Here is a 13,983-nt window from a genome sequence, read left to right on the forward strand (position 1 = left end):
TATAACAGACTGACCCTAGCCCCCCGACCCAAACTATTGCAGCATAAATACTGGAGGCTGAGACAGGAGGGGTCAGGAGACACTGTGGCCCCATCCGATGATACCCCGGACAGGGCCAAACAGGAAGGATATAACCCCACCCACTTCACCAAAGCACAGCCCCCACACCACTAGAGGGATATCTTCAACCATCAACTCACCATTCTGAGTCAAGGCCGAGTATAGCCCACAAAGATCTCTGCCACGGCACAACCAAAAAGGGGGGCGCCAACCCAGACAGGAAGATCACATCAGTGATCTGTGTATGTGTATAATAAAATTAGATTTGATAAATTCACACACTTCTATTGGAAAGTTCAGTTATGAAAAACCTGTTTGGGTACTCACATGAACATGGGTGTAGTTGGCTATAGCTGACTGGAGCTCCAGATGTGCGAGTACACACTTCAAGGTACTATTTAAGCACAGTAGGCTCCCACACTTAGGAGTTTATAGAGACAAGCCATCACTGTTCACTTATATATTTTTTTATACATTTTCTGCCAGTTGATTATATATTTTGTCAGTGATGTTACAGTATATGGCTCTTTGAAATAATTTAATACCATTGTTTAGTGTCATGCAAAATGTAGGTTGTTTTCCAGCCAGCTAAAGAAAAAATAGGGCACATCTGTTTTGACTCAAAGTTTTCACATACAGTACTGTAGGCCTAAACACACACACACACACGCTAGGGATTAACTGATTCCCATAACTAAGCATTATAGTAAAGTGGATTATTAACAATGCTATTCTGCTCAAGAAGCAGGACTGCACTGCAGTTACCACCATAACTTCTCTACACAAACAATCAGAGCACAGAATGACCATGGCTGGCCTGCCTTATTTTCCTGACTGTAGCTCTGGCGTCAGAGGGGGAGTTTACAAGGGGGCCCACGGAGCACCCCTGTCTATCTGGGATGGAGCAACAGAGAGGCCGCCTCCTCACCAGCCCCTTCCTTTCCCACAGTCAACAGGAAGACTGAGCTGAGTCAGAGCGGAGACCAGACAGAGAGGACCCAAACGCTCAGGAGAAGGAGGACGTCTCAAAAGCTTCCAATCCAGCACAAAAAAAACGATAAGTCTGAAAGAAGGAATGAACATAAGGAGTAAGAATCACAGAGAGGTGGAGAAACTCCAGTTAACGTCTCCACACAACGTCGAGGTGGAGAAATCAGACAAGAAAAGTTCCAAATACAGGGAGGGGGAGCTTCCAATGCAAACTACAAAGGAAAAGCAGAGGTCGTCTAGTATGGCTGGGCAAGTATCCAAGAGCTCAGCACAGCGACTTAGCCGAGACCTGACCTGTTCTATCTGCCTGGACCTCTTCAAGCAGCCTGTCTCCCTGCCCTGCGACCACACCTTCTGCCAGGCATGTATCGCTGGCTACTGGACGGGCCCCAGAGGCCAGGTCCAGGGGGGGTCCGGATCCTGTCCCCAGTGCAGGAAGGTCTTCCCTGGCCAGAGCTACCGACCCAACCGCATCGTGGGTAACATAGTGGAGAGCTACTGCCAGGGCCTGGAGGAGAGAGAGGGGCTGCTGGGGGACATGGGCGTACCAGAGAGGAGCCTTGCTCCTGCCCCGTGCTGTGGCCGGCACCGAGAGGAGCTGAAGCTCTACTGTGAGGAGGACCAAGAGCTGTTGTGTCTGGTGTGTGGACTCTCTCAGGAGCACCGGAACCACAACATGGTGTGTGTCCATGAGGCACAGCAGAGATACAGGGTAAGTCCAAATTCTATTTGACTTCTGTTGCCTTGTTACACTCTTACATTTTTCAAAGAATGCTAGTAAAAGGCTTAGCTCAGAGTTAAAAAACAACTAAACCAAGGGTTCCAGTTGCAGGGGAAATTGAAGACAGGTGGTGCTATGGACTGAGCAGTAGAATTTTGCTTGGGAGGAATTGAAGCAATAAAAGTTGATTTGATCAAATGTTGCACAAAAAAAACAAAGTGACTTGACATCAACAACTACAATGTCAATGACTTCTCATTATTCTCCCCACATTCTCTTGTTAAGAGTTGCATCCGGATTGTTTCCCATAACATTCATATTCCAGCCCCACTCCAACAGCAGATTACTGTATTTACTGTAAGGCCTGGTGTAGAGAACAGAAGCCTGATGCCGACTTTGAATCATGTTGCTACTTTATTCTGGCCATGCAGGCGTCTCTCAGCAGTTCCATGGACTCTCTGAAAGGGGAGCTGAACACAGCCCTGCAGTGTGAAAGAGAGACTGAGGACGAGGTCAAGAAGCTCAAGGTGAAACGCTCAAGTATCTACAGCTTGTAACAATCTGTACATTGCACATAAACCTTGAGTGTCTCATAAACCTTGACCCTCTTGAACTAACTGCCATTGCTAATGAGCCCCCCTAAAACCACACACTCTTTCTGTCCCCCCAGGAGCACACGGCAGACCTGAAGCAGCGCATCGAGGCCCAGTTCAGCGACCTGCACCAGTTTCTGTACCAGGAAGAGAAGCTGCTGCAGGTGAAGCTGAAGACAGAGGAGCGCAGGGAGCTGATCAGGCTGGACGAACACAAGGCCCTGCTCTGTGTGGAGGTCTGCCGTCTGCAGAGGGCCCTGAATGAGATCGAGGACAAGCTGAGGGAACAGGACCCCTTTACATTGCTGCGGGTGAGAGACAGGGTCATTCTAGGCTGGTGGAATTTCACATGAGAAGTAACTCAATGAGCCTCCTTGACGGGGGAATGTGAAAAATATGTGTTTCACAATGAAACATTTTAGGTTAGATTTTATGTTATTTTGCTTGTGCTGTTTGAAAATGATGTACTGGATGGGAGGACAAAACTAGCTTGCACACTTCTAGACATTAACATTGCTGTAATAAGTTAGTAAGTAACCATTCTAGGCATTCTACAGGAAGGTCTTTCTGATAGCAATGAGTAGAATAGTACTTCATTGATCCCAACTTGGGAAATTCACTCAGCATTATCCTTGATAAGGACAAGACCCTTATCAATGACAAACACATACAATACACACAATGACCCTCCAGAGTGCAGGGAGGGACCCTTCAGGGTGGAGCACAGGCAGGATGTGGGCCCATGACCTCACTCCTGGTCAATGGTGAGGATAAGGAGATTATAGGGAAAGCAGGCTCAGACCCAGGGACTTTCCCCCAACCACTGGGAGATCCCACAGGGCCGGGATAGCGTGAGCTCAGACACTGATGTCATGTGGAAAACAGCTTTCTCTCATTTTACCCACTGCCAAAACTAATCAGCACACTCTCCCCTCTGTTTTTCCTGTCTCGTCCCAGAATATCAAGACCCTGGTCCAGAGGTGAGTGCGTGATGGGATGTGGGACGTTTTAGATTATTATTCCATAATGGAGTTTTCATGTTTCTAATATGTATTGTCTGAAGCTTGTGTTGCCTTTGGCAGGCCGACTCCCAAGTTTGAAAAGCCTACTCTCACGGCCCCCAGCCTGTGTGAGGGTCGGTTCGCAGGGCCCCTGCAGTACCGAGTGTGGAAATCACTGAAAGGAAGCATCTACCCAGGTACTGTAAGGCATTAACCTTTAGAGTGGAGGCTTGCTGAGGGGAGGAAGGCTTATAATAATGGTTGTTATGGAGTCAATGGAATGGTATCAATCACATGGAAGCCACGTTTGATACCATTCCAATGACTCCATTCCAGCTATTATTATGAGCTGTCCTCCCCTCAGCTGCCTCCACTAAACCTTTAGTAGAGTGACTGACAATTACAGCACCCAGGAGCAATAATTCAGGAGCTTTCAGCAACTATTTTTCCTCTGCAACATACATGAATTGCCCAGAATTGACTACTTGACAGTTGTTTTGTTATTTAAAATGGAAAGTTGAAACTGCTACTGAGAATTATACTGTGTTCACATTGTCAAATCAAATCAAATTTTATTTGTCACATACACATGGTTAGCAGATGTTAATGCGAGTGTAGCGAAATGCTTGTGCTTCTAGTTTTAATTTTAATTTTACCTTTATTTAACCAGGCAAGTCAGTTAAGAACACATTCTTATTTTCAATGACGGCCTGGGAACAGTGGGTTAACTGCCTGTTCAGGGGCAGAACGACAGATTTGTACCTTGTCAGCTCGGGGGTTTGAACTCACAACCTTCCGGTTACTAGTCCAACGCTCTAACCACTAGGCTACGCTGCCTTCGTTCCGACAATGCAGTAATAACCAATGAGTAATCTAACCTAACAATTCCACAACTAATACCTTATACACACAAGTGTAAAGGGATAAAGAATATGTACATAAAGATATATGAATGAGTGATGGTACAGAATGATGGTATAGGCAAGATGCAGTAGATGGTATAGAGTACAGTATATACATATGAGATGAGTAATGTAGGGTATGTAAACATTATATTAAGTGACATTGTTTAAAGTGGCTAGTGATACAATTTTTTACATCAATTCCCATCAATTTCCATTATTAAAGTGGCTGGAGTTGAGTCAGTATGTTGGCAGCAGCCACTCAATGTTAGTGGTGGCTGTTTAACAGTCTGATGGCCTTGAGATAGAAGCTGTTTTTCAGTCTCTCGGTCCCTGCTTTGATACACCTGTACTGACCTCGCCTTCTGGATGATAGCAGGGTGAACAGGCAGTGGCTGTTCAACCACCCGGTTGTTGTCCTTGATGATCTTTATGGCCTTCCTGTGACATCGGGTGGTGTAGCTGTCCTGGAGGGCAGGTAGTTTGCCCCCGGTGATGCGTTGTGCAGACCTCACTACCCTCTGGAGAGCCTTACGGTTGTGGGCGGAGAGCCTTACGGTTGTAATGCCATGTGTCATGGCATGTAAAATCATGCAATACCTAACTTGACCAACTAATTTTCCCTTATTCTCAGTTCCGGCCGCCATCACCTTGAATTCAAGCACGGCCAACCCCTGGCTTAGCCTGACCTCCTCCCTCACCTGTGTCCGCTACCAGACCTTCAACCACTCTGTCCAGGACAACCCCAACCGCTTCAATGCTGCATTGTCCCTGTTGGGCAGTCAGGGCTTCACCTACGGCCGCCACTACTGGGAGATAGAGGTCTACAGCAGCACTGTGTGGACCGTGGGTGTGGCTAGAGAAACTGTATCGAGGAAGGGAGTAATCAAAGCCTTGCCGGCCAATGGCTTTTGGACCCTGTCCCTGTCCTATGGAATACAATACATGGCCTGTACATCGCCCCCTACTGTGCTTTCACTGGAGGAGCCTCTGGCTAGGATAGGGGTATATCTGGATTATAAGAGGGGTCTGGTGTCTTTCTACAATGCAGAGAGCATGACACATCTCTATACATTCCATGAAACCTTCACAGAGACGTTGTACCCCTACTTCAATCTGGGATTCCTGGATAAAGTGCATGAGAATGAGCCCCTCAAAGTTTTCCTTCCCAAAATCTGACAGATGCGGCACTTATCTATTCCCCACAAAGCCTGAGGCCATCCTTACACTGGTGTGGTGCTAAAATACCTTCAGAATCTAACTGTTAGATTATAAGCTATATATATTATATAATATTATATATATTATATATAGCTATTATATTGTTTGAGATGTTAGAGAGAGTAAGCAGGCCAACTGTAAATAATACATTTTTCAAATGTAATCTTGATGTGGGCCAGAGCTTCACCATCAAGGTTTGTTAAATGTATGCGCAATAACCTTTTGCAATATTACAGTGTAAATTGTACGTGACTGGCGTAAACAGAATGATGAATACAAAATTGCCTTATCGTGTACAATGTAAAGGCAGTTCAATATTTTGGGCCAACTATTTTAATAAGTAATCTTCAATGCATAATAATAATCTTTTAGTGAATTGTGGATATCATCAGTATTTCAAACATTCACCTCACAATACTGTACCATTCAAAATAAATAAGAATTTGTTTTGTGTCTCTGTGTTGAAATAGAACCTGATATTTGATCTGGATAGTCTCAGCACAAACAGTAACAGGCATAAACACACTTCTGCATGGTGGATTTGTGCATATCAGAGCACAGGAAAGAGGAATATCATTAAGAGGTCATTTGAAAAGAGTTTTCTGTGTGGTTGTGTCAGTCTTTCTTCCTGTGATCCTTTTGGTTTAGCCTACAGTACATTGAACCGAGCTGAGTAATGCGTCAAAAATATTGGAGTAAAATTGATGGACCATTTCCAAGAAATCCCTGACTAATCAAGAAAGAGAGGGAGAGAGCGAGCGAGCAGTTTAAACCTGCACAGTGATTTTTTGTGTGTGTACCATTAGCAGTAGCACTTTGAGGAAAACATTCTCATTCCACCATGCAGGCTGATACAATCCACACACATCAGGAGTGGTGCCGTGTGACTCAGTTGTTAGAGCATGCCGCTAGCAACACCAGGGTTGTGGGTTCGATTCTCACAGGGGATCAGTATGAAAATGTGTCTTGAGTATTTGGACAAATTCACTTTTCAGTGAATTAAAGTAGTATTTTTTGGTCCCATATTCCTAGCACGCAATGAATGCATCAAGCTTGTGATGCATTTGCAGTTTATTTTAGTTGTGTTTCAGATTATTTTGTGTCCAATAGAAATGAATGGTAAATAACGTATTGTGTCATTTTGAAGTGCCTTTCATTGTAAATAAAAACATAATCTGTTTCATAACACTTCTACATTAATGTGGATGCTACCATGATTACTGATAACCATGAATAATGATGAGTGAGAAAATGAAAGAGTGATAAATATCAAACCCTCCAAAAAATGTTAACCTCCCCTGTTATTGGTAATAGTGAGAAGGTAGCATGTTTTGGGGGTATAATCTTTGTGCCTCTGTAACTTTCACACTCATTATTTCGGATTGATTCAGGATAATCCATAATCATGATAGCATCGACATTAGAAGTGCTTGTAAACATATTCTATTCTTATTCACAATAACAGTGACTCCAAAATGACACAATACATTATTTACCATTCATTTCTATTAGGCACAAAATAATCTGAAACACAACCAAAGCAAACTACAAATGCATCCAACAAGTTTGTAGAGTCACAAGCTTGATGTAGTAATTGTGCGCTAGGAATATGGGACCAAATAATACAATGTTTGACTACTTTAATATGTTATAAGTGAATTTGTCCAAATACTTATGACACCTTCAAATGGGGGGACTAGATACATTAAGTGCTTAAATTTTTAAACGGTAAAAGAGATATTTATGAAAATACCCTCAAATAAAAGGTGACATTCTGAACTGTCACCTCATGTATAACATTTGGTCTTAAATCCAAAATGGAGTGTAGAGCCAAATGAAATGTTTTAGCTTCACTGTCCAAATAAATACAGTTGAAGTCGGAAGTAAACCAAAAACCACATACACCTTAGCCAATGTCACGCCCTGGCCATAGAGAGGCTTTTTATGCAGCTGTCTATCGTTGTCTCTGATTGAGAACCATACTTAGGTACCCTTTTCCCCCACCTGTTTTGTGGGAAGTTAACTTTGACTTTGTTCAGGGCACATAGCCCAAAGCGTCACGGTTTTGTTCTTTGTTTTGTCGGTGTCATTTTTAATAAAAATAAAATGTACGCTTACCATGCTGCACCTTGATCCAGTCCTTCAGCCAGCCGTGACATTTAATCCAAGTAAAAACTCACTATTTTAGGTCAGTTAGGATCACCACTTTATTTTAATAATGAAATGTCAGAATAATAGTAGAGAGTGATTTATTTCAGCTTTTATTTCTTTCATCCAATTCCCAGCGGGTCAGAAGTTTACATACACTCAATTAGTATTTGGTAGCATTGCCTTCAAAATGATTTAACTTTGTCATGACTTCCGCCGAAGCCGGGCCCTCTCCTTGTTCGGGCGGGGTTTGGCGGTTGACGTCACCGGTCTTCTACCCATCGACGCTCCACTTTTCATTTTCCATTTGTTTTGTCTTGGTTTTCCGCACACCTGGTTCACATTCCCTCATCTGACTAAATGTATTTTACCCTCTGTTGCCCCCATATCTGTGTGTGGAATAGTTTTTTATGTTACGTGTGGTTCGCGCCGGGTATGTGTTTGACCCGTGTGTTTTACATTTACATTACATTTAAGTCATTTAGCAGACGCTCTTATCCAGAGCGACTTACAAATTGGTGCGTTCACCTTAAGACATCCAGTGGAACAGCCACTTTACAATAGTGCATCTAAATCTTTTAAGGGGGGTGAGAAGGATTACTTTATCCTATCCTAGGTATTCCTGAAAGAGGTGGGGTTTCAGGTGTCTCCGGAAGGTGGTGATTGACTCCGCTGTCCTGGCGTCGTGAGGGAGTTTGTTCCACCATTGGGGGGCCAGAGCAGCGAACAGTTTTGACTGGGCTGCGCGGGAACTGTACTTCCTCAGTGGTAGGGAGGCGAGAAGGCCAGAGGTGGATGAACGCAGTGGCCTTGTTTGGGTGTAGGGCCTGATCAGAGCCTGGAGGTACTGAGGTGCCGTTCCCCTCACAGCTCCGTAGGCAAGCACCATGGTCTTGTAGCGGATGCGAGCTTCAACTGGAAGCCAGTGGAGAGAGCGGAGGAGCGGGGTGACGTGAGAGAACTTGGGAAGGTTGAACACCAGACGGGCTGCGGCGTTCTGGATGAGTTGTAGGGGTTTAATGGCACAAGCAGGGAGCCCAGCCAACAGCGAGTTGCAGTAATCCAGACGGGAGATGACAAGTGCCTGGATTAGGACCTGCGCTGCTTCCTGTGTGAGGCAGGGTCGTACTCTGCGGATGTTGTAGAGCATGAACCTACAAGAACGGGCCACCGCCTTGATGTTAGTTGAGAACGACAAGGTGTTGTCCAGGATCACGCCAAGGTTCTTAGCGCTCTGGGAGGAGGACACAATGGAGTTGTCAACCGTGATGGCGAGATCACGGAACGGGCAGTCCTTCCCCGGGAGGAAGAGCAGCTCCGTCTTGCCGAGGTTCAGCTTGAGGTGGTGATCCGTCATCCACACTGATATGTCTGCCAGACATGCAGAGATGCGATTCGCCACCTGGTCATCAGAAGGGGAAAGGAGAAGATTAATTGTGTGTCGTCTGCATAGCAATGATAGGAGAGACCATGTGAGGTTATGACAGAGCCAAGTGACTTGGTGTATAGCGAGAATAGGAGAGGGCCTAGAACAGAGCCCTGGGGGACGCCAGTGGTGAGAGCGCGTGGTGAGGAGACAGATTCTCGCCACGCCACCTGGTAGGAGCGACCTGTCAGGTAGGACGCAATCCAAGCGTGGGCCGCGCCGGAGATGCCCAACTCGGAGAGGGTGGAGAGGAGGATCTGATGGTTCACAGTATCGAAGGCAGCCGATAGGTCTAGAAGGATGAGAGCAGAGGAGAGAGAGTTAGCTTTAGCAGTGCGGAGGGCCTCCGTGATACAGAGAAGAGCAGTCTCAGTTGAATGACTAGTCTTGAAACCTGACTGATTTGGATCAAGAAGGTCATTCTGAGGGAGATAGCGGGAGAGCTGGCCAAGGACGGCACGTTCAAGAGTTTTGGAGAGAAAAGAAAGAAGGGATACTGGTCTGTAGTTGTTGACATCGGAGGGATCGAGTGTAGGTTTTTTCAGAAGGGGTGCAACTCTCGCTCTCTTGAAGACAGAAGGGACGTAGCCAGCGGTCAGGGATGAGTTGATGAGCGAGGTGAGGTAAGGGAGAAGGTCTCCGGAAATGGTCTGGAGAAGAGGAGGGAATAGGGTCAAGCGGGCAGGTTGTTGGGCGGCCGGCCGTCACAAGACGCAAGATTTCATCTGGAGAGAGAGGGGAGAAAGAGGTCAGAGCACAGGGTAGGGCAGTGTGAGCAGAACCAGCGGTGCCGTTTGACTTAGCAAACGAGGATCGGATGTCGTCGACCTTCTTTTCAAAATGGTTGACGAAGTCATCTGCAGAGAGGGAGGAGGGGGGGAGGAGGATTCAGGAGGGAGGAGAAGGTGGCAAAGAGCTTCCTAGGGTTAGAGGCAGATGCTTGGACTTTAGAGTGGTAGAAAGTGGCTTTAGCAGCAGAGACAGAAGAGGAAAATGTAGAGAGGAGGGAGTGAAAGGATGCCAGGTCCGCAGGGAGGCGAGTTTTCCTCCATTTCCGCTCGGCTGCCCGGAGCCCTGTTCTGTGAGCTCGCAATGAGTCGTCGAGCCACGGAGCAGGAGGGGAGGACCGAGCCGGCCTGGAGGATAGGGGACATAGAGAATCAAGGGATGCAGAAAGGGAGGAGAGGAGGGTTGAGGAGGCAGAATCAGGAGATAGGTTGGAGAAGGTTTGAGCAGAGGGAAGAGATGATAGGATGGAAGAGGAGAGAGTAGCGGGGAGAGAGAGCGAAGATTGGGACGGCGCGATACCATCCGAGTAGGGGCAGTGTGGGAAGTGTTGGATGAGAGCAAGAGGGAAAAGGATACAAGGTAGTGGTCGGAGACTTGGAGGGGAGTTGCAGTGAGGTTAGTGGAAGAACAGCATCTAGTAAAGATGAGGTCGAGCGTATTGCCTGCCTTGTGAGTAGAGGGGGAAGGTGAGAGGGTGAGGTCAAAAGAGGAGAGGAGTGGAAAGAAGGAGGCAGAGAGGAATGAGTCAAAGGTAGACGTGGGGAGGTTAAAGTCGCCCAGAACTGTGAGAGGTGAGCCATCCTCAGGAAAGGAGCTTATCAAGGCATCAAGCTCATTGATGAACTCTCCGAGGGAACCTGGAGGGCGATAAATGATAAGGATGTTAAGCTTGAAAGGGCTGGTAACTGTGACAGCATGGAATTCAAAGGAGGCGATAGACAGATGGGTAAGGGGAGAAAGAGAGAATGACCACTTGGGAGAGATGAGGATCCCGGTGCCACCACCCCGCTGACCAGAAGCTCTCGGGGTGTGCGCGAGAACACGTGGGCGGACGAAGAGAGAGCAGTAGGAGTAGCAGTGTTATCTGTGGTGATCCATGTTTCCGTCAGTGCCAAGAAGTCGAGGGACTGGAGGGAGGCATAGGCTGAGATGAACTCTGCCTTGTTGGCCGCAGATCGGCAGTTCCAGAGGCTACCGGAGACCTGGAACTCCACGTGGGTCGTGCGCGCTGGGACCACCAGATTAGAGTGGCCGCGGCCACGCGGTGTGGAGCGTTTGTATGGTCTGTGCAGAGAGGAGAGAACAGGGATAGACAGACACATAGTTGACAGGCTACAGAAGAGGCTACGCTAATGCAAAGGAGATTGGAATGACAAATGGACTACACGTCTCGAATGTTCAGAAAGTTAAGCTTACGTAGCAGGAATCTTATTGACTAAAATAATTCAAATGATACAGTACTGCTGAAGTAGGCTAGCTGGCAGTGGCTGCGTTGTTGTTGTTCTATCTCTCTATAGTGCTGTTTCTTGTATTATGGTCTCTTGTTTCTTTAGAGGTTTCACTTTGTTGTTTTGTTTATTGTACCGTTTGTGGACTTTGGGCGTTATTGCTATTTTCCTGGGGCATGAATAATGTGCGCCTGTTATTACCCATCTCTGCTCTCCTGCACCTGACTTACCTTCAATCAGTTGCGCACATCGTGACAAACTTCGGTCAAATGTTTTGGGTAGCCTTCCACAAGCTTCCCACAATAAGTTCGGTGAATTTTGGCCCATTCCCCCTGACAGAGCTGGTGTAACTGAGTCAGGTTTGTAGGCCTTCTTGCTCGCACACGCTTTTTCAGGTCTACCCAGAAATGTTCTATAGCATGGGTGTCAAACTCTGGCCCGTGGGCCAAATTTGGCCCGCGGGGTAATTATATTTGGCCCGCGAGACAATACCAAATTACTACTAGAGCTGGCCCGCCGGTATTGTACAGCGCATTCACCACTAATACTACGAATCCCTTAACCTCTTAGTCCGCCCCATCCCGCATGCGGTATCGTTACTACAGCCTCAAGCTCATTAGCATAACGCAACATTAGCGATTTTTAAAAATCGCAAATGAAACGAAATAAATATGCCTGTTCTCAAGCTTATCCTTTTCTCAACAATCCTGTCGTCTCAGATTTTCAAAATATGCTTTAGAACCAGAGAAAATCACTAATTTGTGTAAGAGTGGTGATAGCTAGCTTAGCGTTAGCATTAGCATTTAGCACGCAACATATTCACAAAAACCAGCCAAGGAATCAAATAAAATAATTTACCTTTGAAGAACTTCAGATGTTTCAATGAGGAGACTCTCAGTTACATAGCAGATGTCCAGTTTTTCCTGAAAGATTCTTGTGTAGGACACATCGTTCCCTTTTGTTACTATGCATATGGCTACCGAAACTAACCGAAAATTCAGTCACCTACATGTCGAACTTTTTTCCGAATTAACTCCATAATATTGACTGAAACATTGAAAACGTTGTTTGAATCAATCCTGAAGGTGGTTTGTCATATTTCTCTCCGTTGAAAGCACCGTCCTTGTAGCCTGGTTTGTTCTGAGATTTGAATGGAAAAATACCGGGACCTGACTTTTGCGCACCAATTGCCACGCAGCCACCTAGCGGGACACCTGGTAAATGTAGTCTCTTATGGTCAATCTTCCAATGATATGCCTACAAATACGTCACAATGCTGCAGAGACCTTGGGGAAACAAGAGAAAGAGTCCGTTGATTCCTGTCGCATTCACAGCCATATAAGGCGATCATGGAAAACGTAGCCTCAGAAATCCTGTGCATTTCCTGGTCGGTCATACATCTTGGTTTTGCCCGAAACATTTGTTCTAAGGGACTCACAGTGAAAATCTTTGCATTTCTGGAAACGTAAGACTGTCTTCTTTCCAAAGCTATCAATTCCAAGCATATTCGAGCATCTTTTCGTGACAAAATATTGCGCTTAAAACGGGCACGTCTTTTTATCCAAAAATGAAATACTGCCCCTATAGGACTAACAGGATAATGCTCTGCTGTTTTCGCGCGCCAATCAGGACAGGACCCAGAAACGCTCTCTCCTCTGTGACAGTAGTCATAGCAACATAGACGCTACAACTGTCAGCGAGCTAACCCTTCCCAAAAATGGCGAAAAGAAAGGCAGAAAACAGGAGCTTTCTGGACAAGTGGGAGGCAGAATATCTGTTTACATATGTAAAAGACAAACCTGTTTGTCTTGTTTGTGGAGTCAACGTGGCTGTAAGTAAGGAGTACAACATTAGACGACACTATGAAACGAAACACCATGACAAATACAAGGACCTGGACATGACTCAAAGGAGCCAGAAAGTAGAGGAGATGAAAAGAAGTTTGGTTTCACAACAGAATATGTTTAAAAAAGCCACATCACAAAGCGAGGCTGCTGTAAAGGCTAGTTATATAGTGGCAGCAGAGATCGCAAAATCAGCCCGGCCCTTTAATGAGGGAGAGTTCATGAAAAAGTGCATGATGAAGGTTTGTGACCTCGTATGCCCAGAGAAAAAACAAGCATTTTCAAACGTGAGCCTGAGCAGGAACACAGTAGCTGATCGCACATGTGATCTTGCCACCAATCTGTATGACCAGCTGATGGAAAAGGGAAAAGATTTTGTTGCGTTCTCCTCGCTGTGGATGAGAGCTGCGACGCATCTGATACTGCTCAGCTGTCAGTCTTCATCCGTGGAGTGGACTCAAATCTGTGTGTTACGGAGGAGCTATTAGGATTCAAATCAATGCATGGCACAACCACAGGAAAGGAAATCTTTGAGGAGGTTTCCAAATGTGTAACTGAAATAAAGCTTCCGTGGGATAAACTCGTTGGATTAACGACAGATGGTGCGCCAGCGATGTGCGGTAAAAAGAGTGGACTGGTGGGCATGGTTCGGGAGAAGATGCGGGAAGAGAACTGTGCAGGTGAGCTAACTGTTTACCACTGCATCATACATCAGGAAGCACTGTGTGCCAAAGCCCTAAAGATGGAACATGTTATGACCACAGTAACACAGGTAGTTAACTTTATAAGAGCCAAAGGTCTAAATCACCGCCAGTTTAAATCTTTTCTGGAGGAGTGTGG

At 45.9% G+C, this 13,983-nt stretch overlaps 1 protein-coding gene across 1 annotated transcript; it reads left to right on the forward strand.

The window, feature by feature from the left end:
- The first annotated feature begins 943 nt into the window (after positions 1-943).
- On the forward strand, positions 944-5,941 carry LOC115105802 (zinc-binding protein A33-like). The gene is made up of 6 exons (XM_029628197.2): positions 944-1,762; positions 2,203-2,298; positions 2,442-2,675; positions 3,322-3,344; positions 3,447-3,562; positions 4,902-5,941. Exons 1-6 carry the CDS (start codon positions 1,136-1,138, stop codon positions 5,444-5,446), a joined length of 1,641 nt encoding a protein of 546 aa, XP_029484057.1. The 5' UTR covers positions 944-1,135; the 3' UTR covers positions 5,447-5,941.
- The last annotated feature ends 8,042 nt before the right edge of the window (positions 5,942-13,983 follow it).

This window comes from Oncorhynchus nerka, linkage group LG22, assembly GCF_034236695.1.
Source record: "Oncorhynchus nerka isolate Pitt River linkage group LG22, Oner_Uvic_2.0, whole genome shotgun sequence".
Taxonomy (NCBI): domain Eukaryota; kingdom Metazoa; phylum Chordata; class Actinopteri; order Salmoniformes; family Salmonidae; genus Oncorhynchus; species Oncorhynchus nerka.

Bases quoted from the DNA above. Each gene is read 5' to 3' on its own strand.
- LOC115105802 (XM_029628197.2), top strand. From the start codon at position 1,136: ATGAACATAAGGAGTAAGAATCACAGAGAGGTGGAGAAACTCCAGTTA. The intron at 1,763-2,202 runs GTAAGTCCAAAT...CTGGCCATGCAG, and splicing joins AGGCACAGCAGAGATACAGG to GCGTCTCTCAGCAGTTCCAT. The intron at 2,676-3,321 runs GTGAGAGACAGG...GTCTCGTCCCAG, and splicing joins ACCCCTTTACATTGCTGCGG to AATATCAAGACCCTGGTCCA.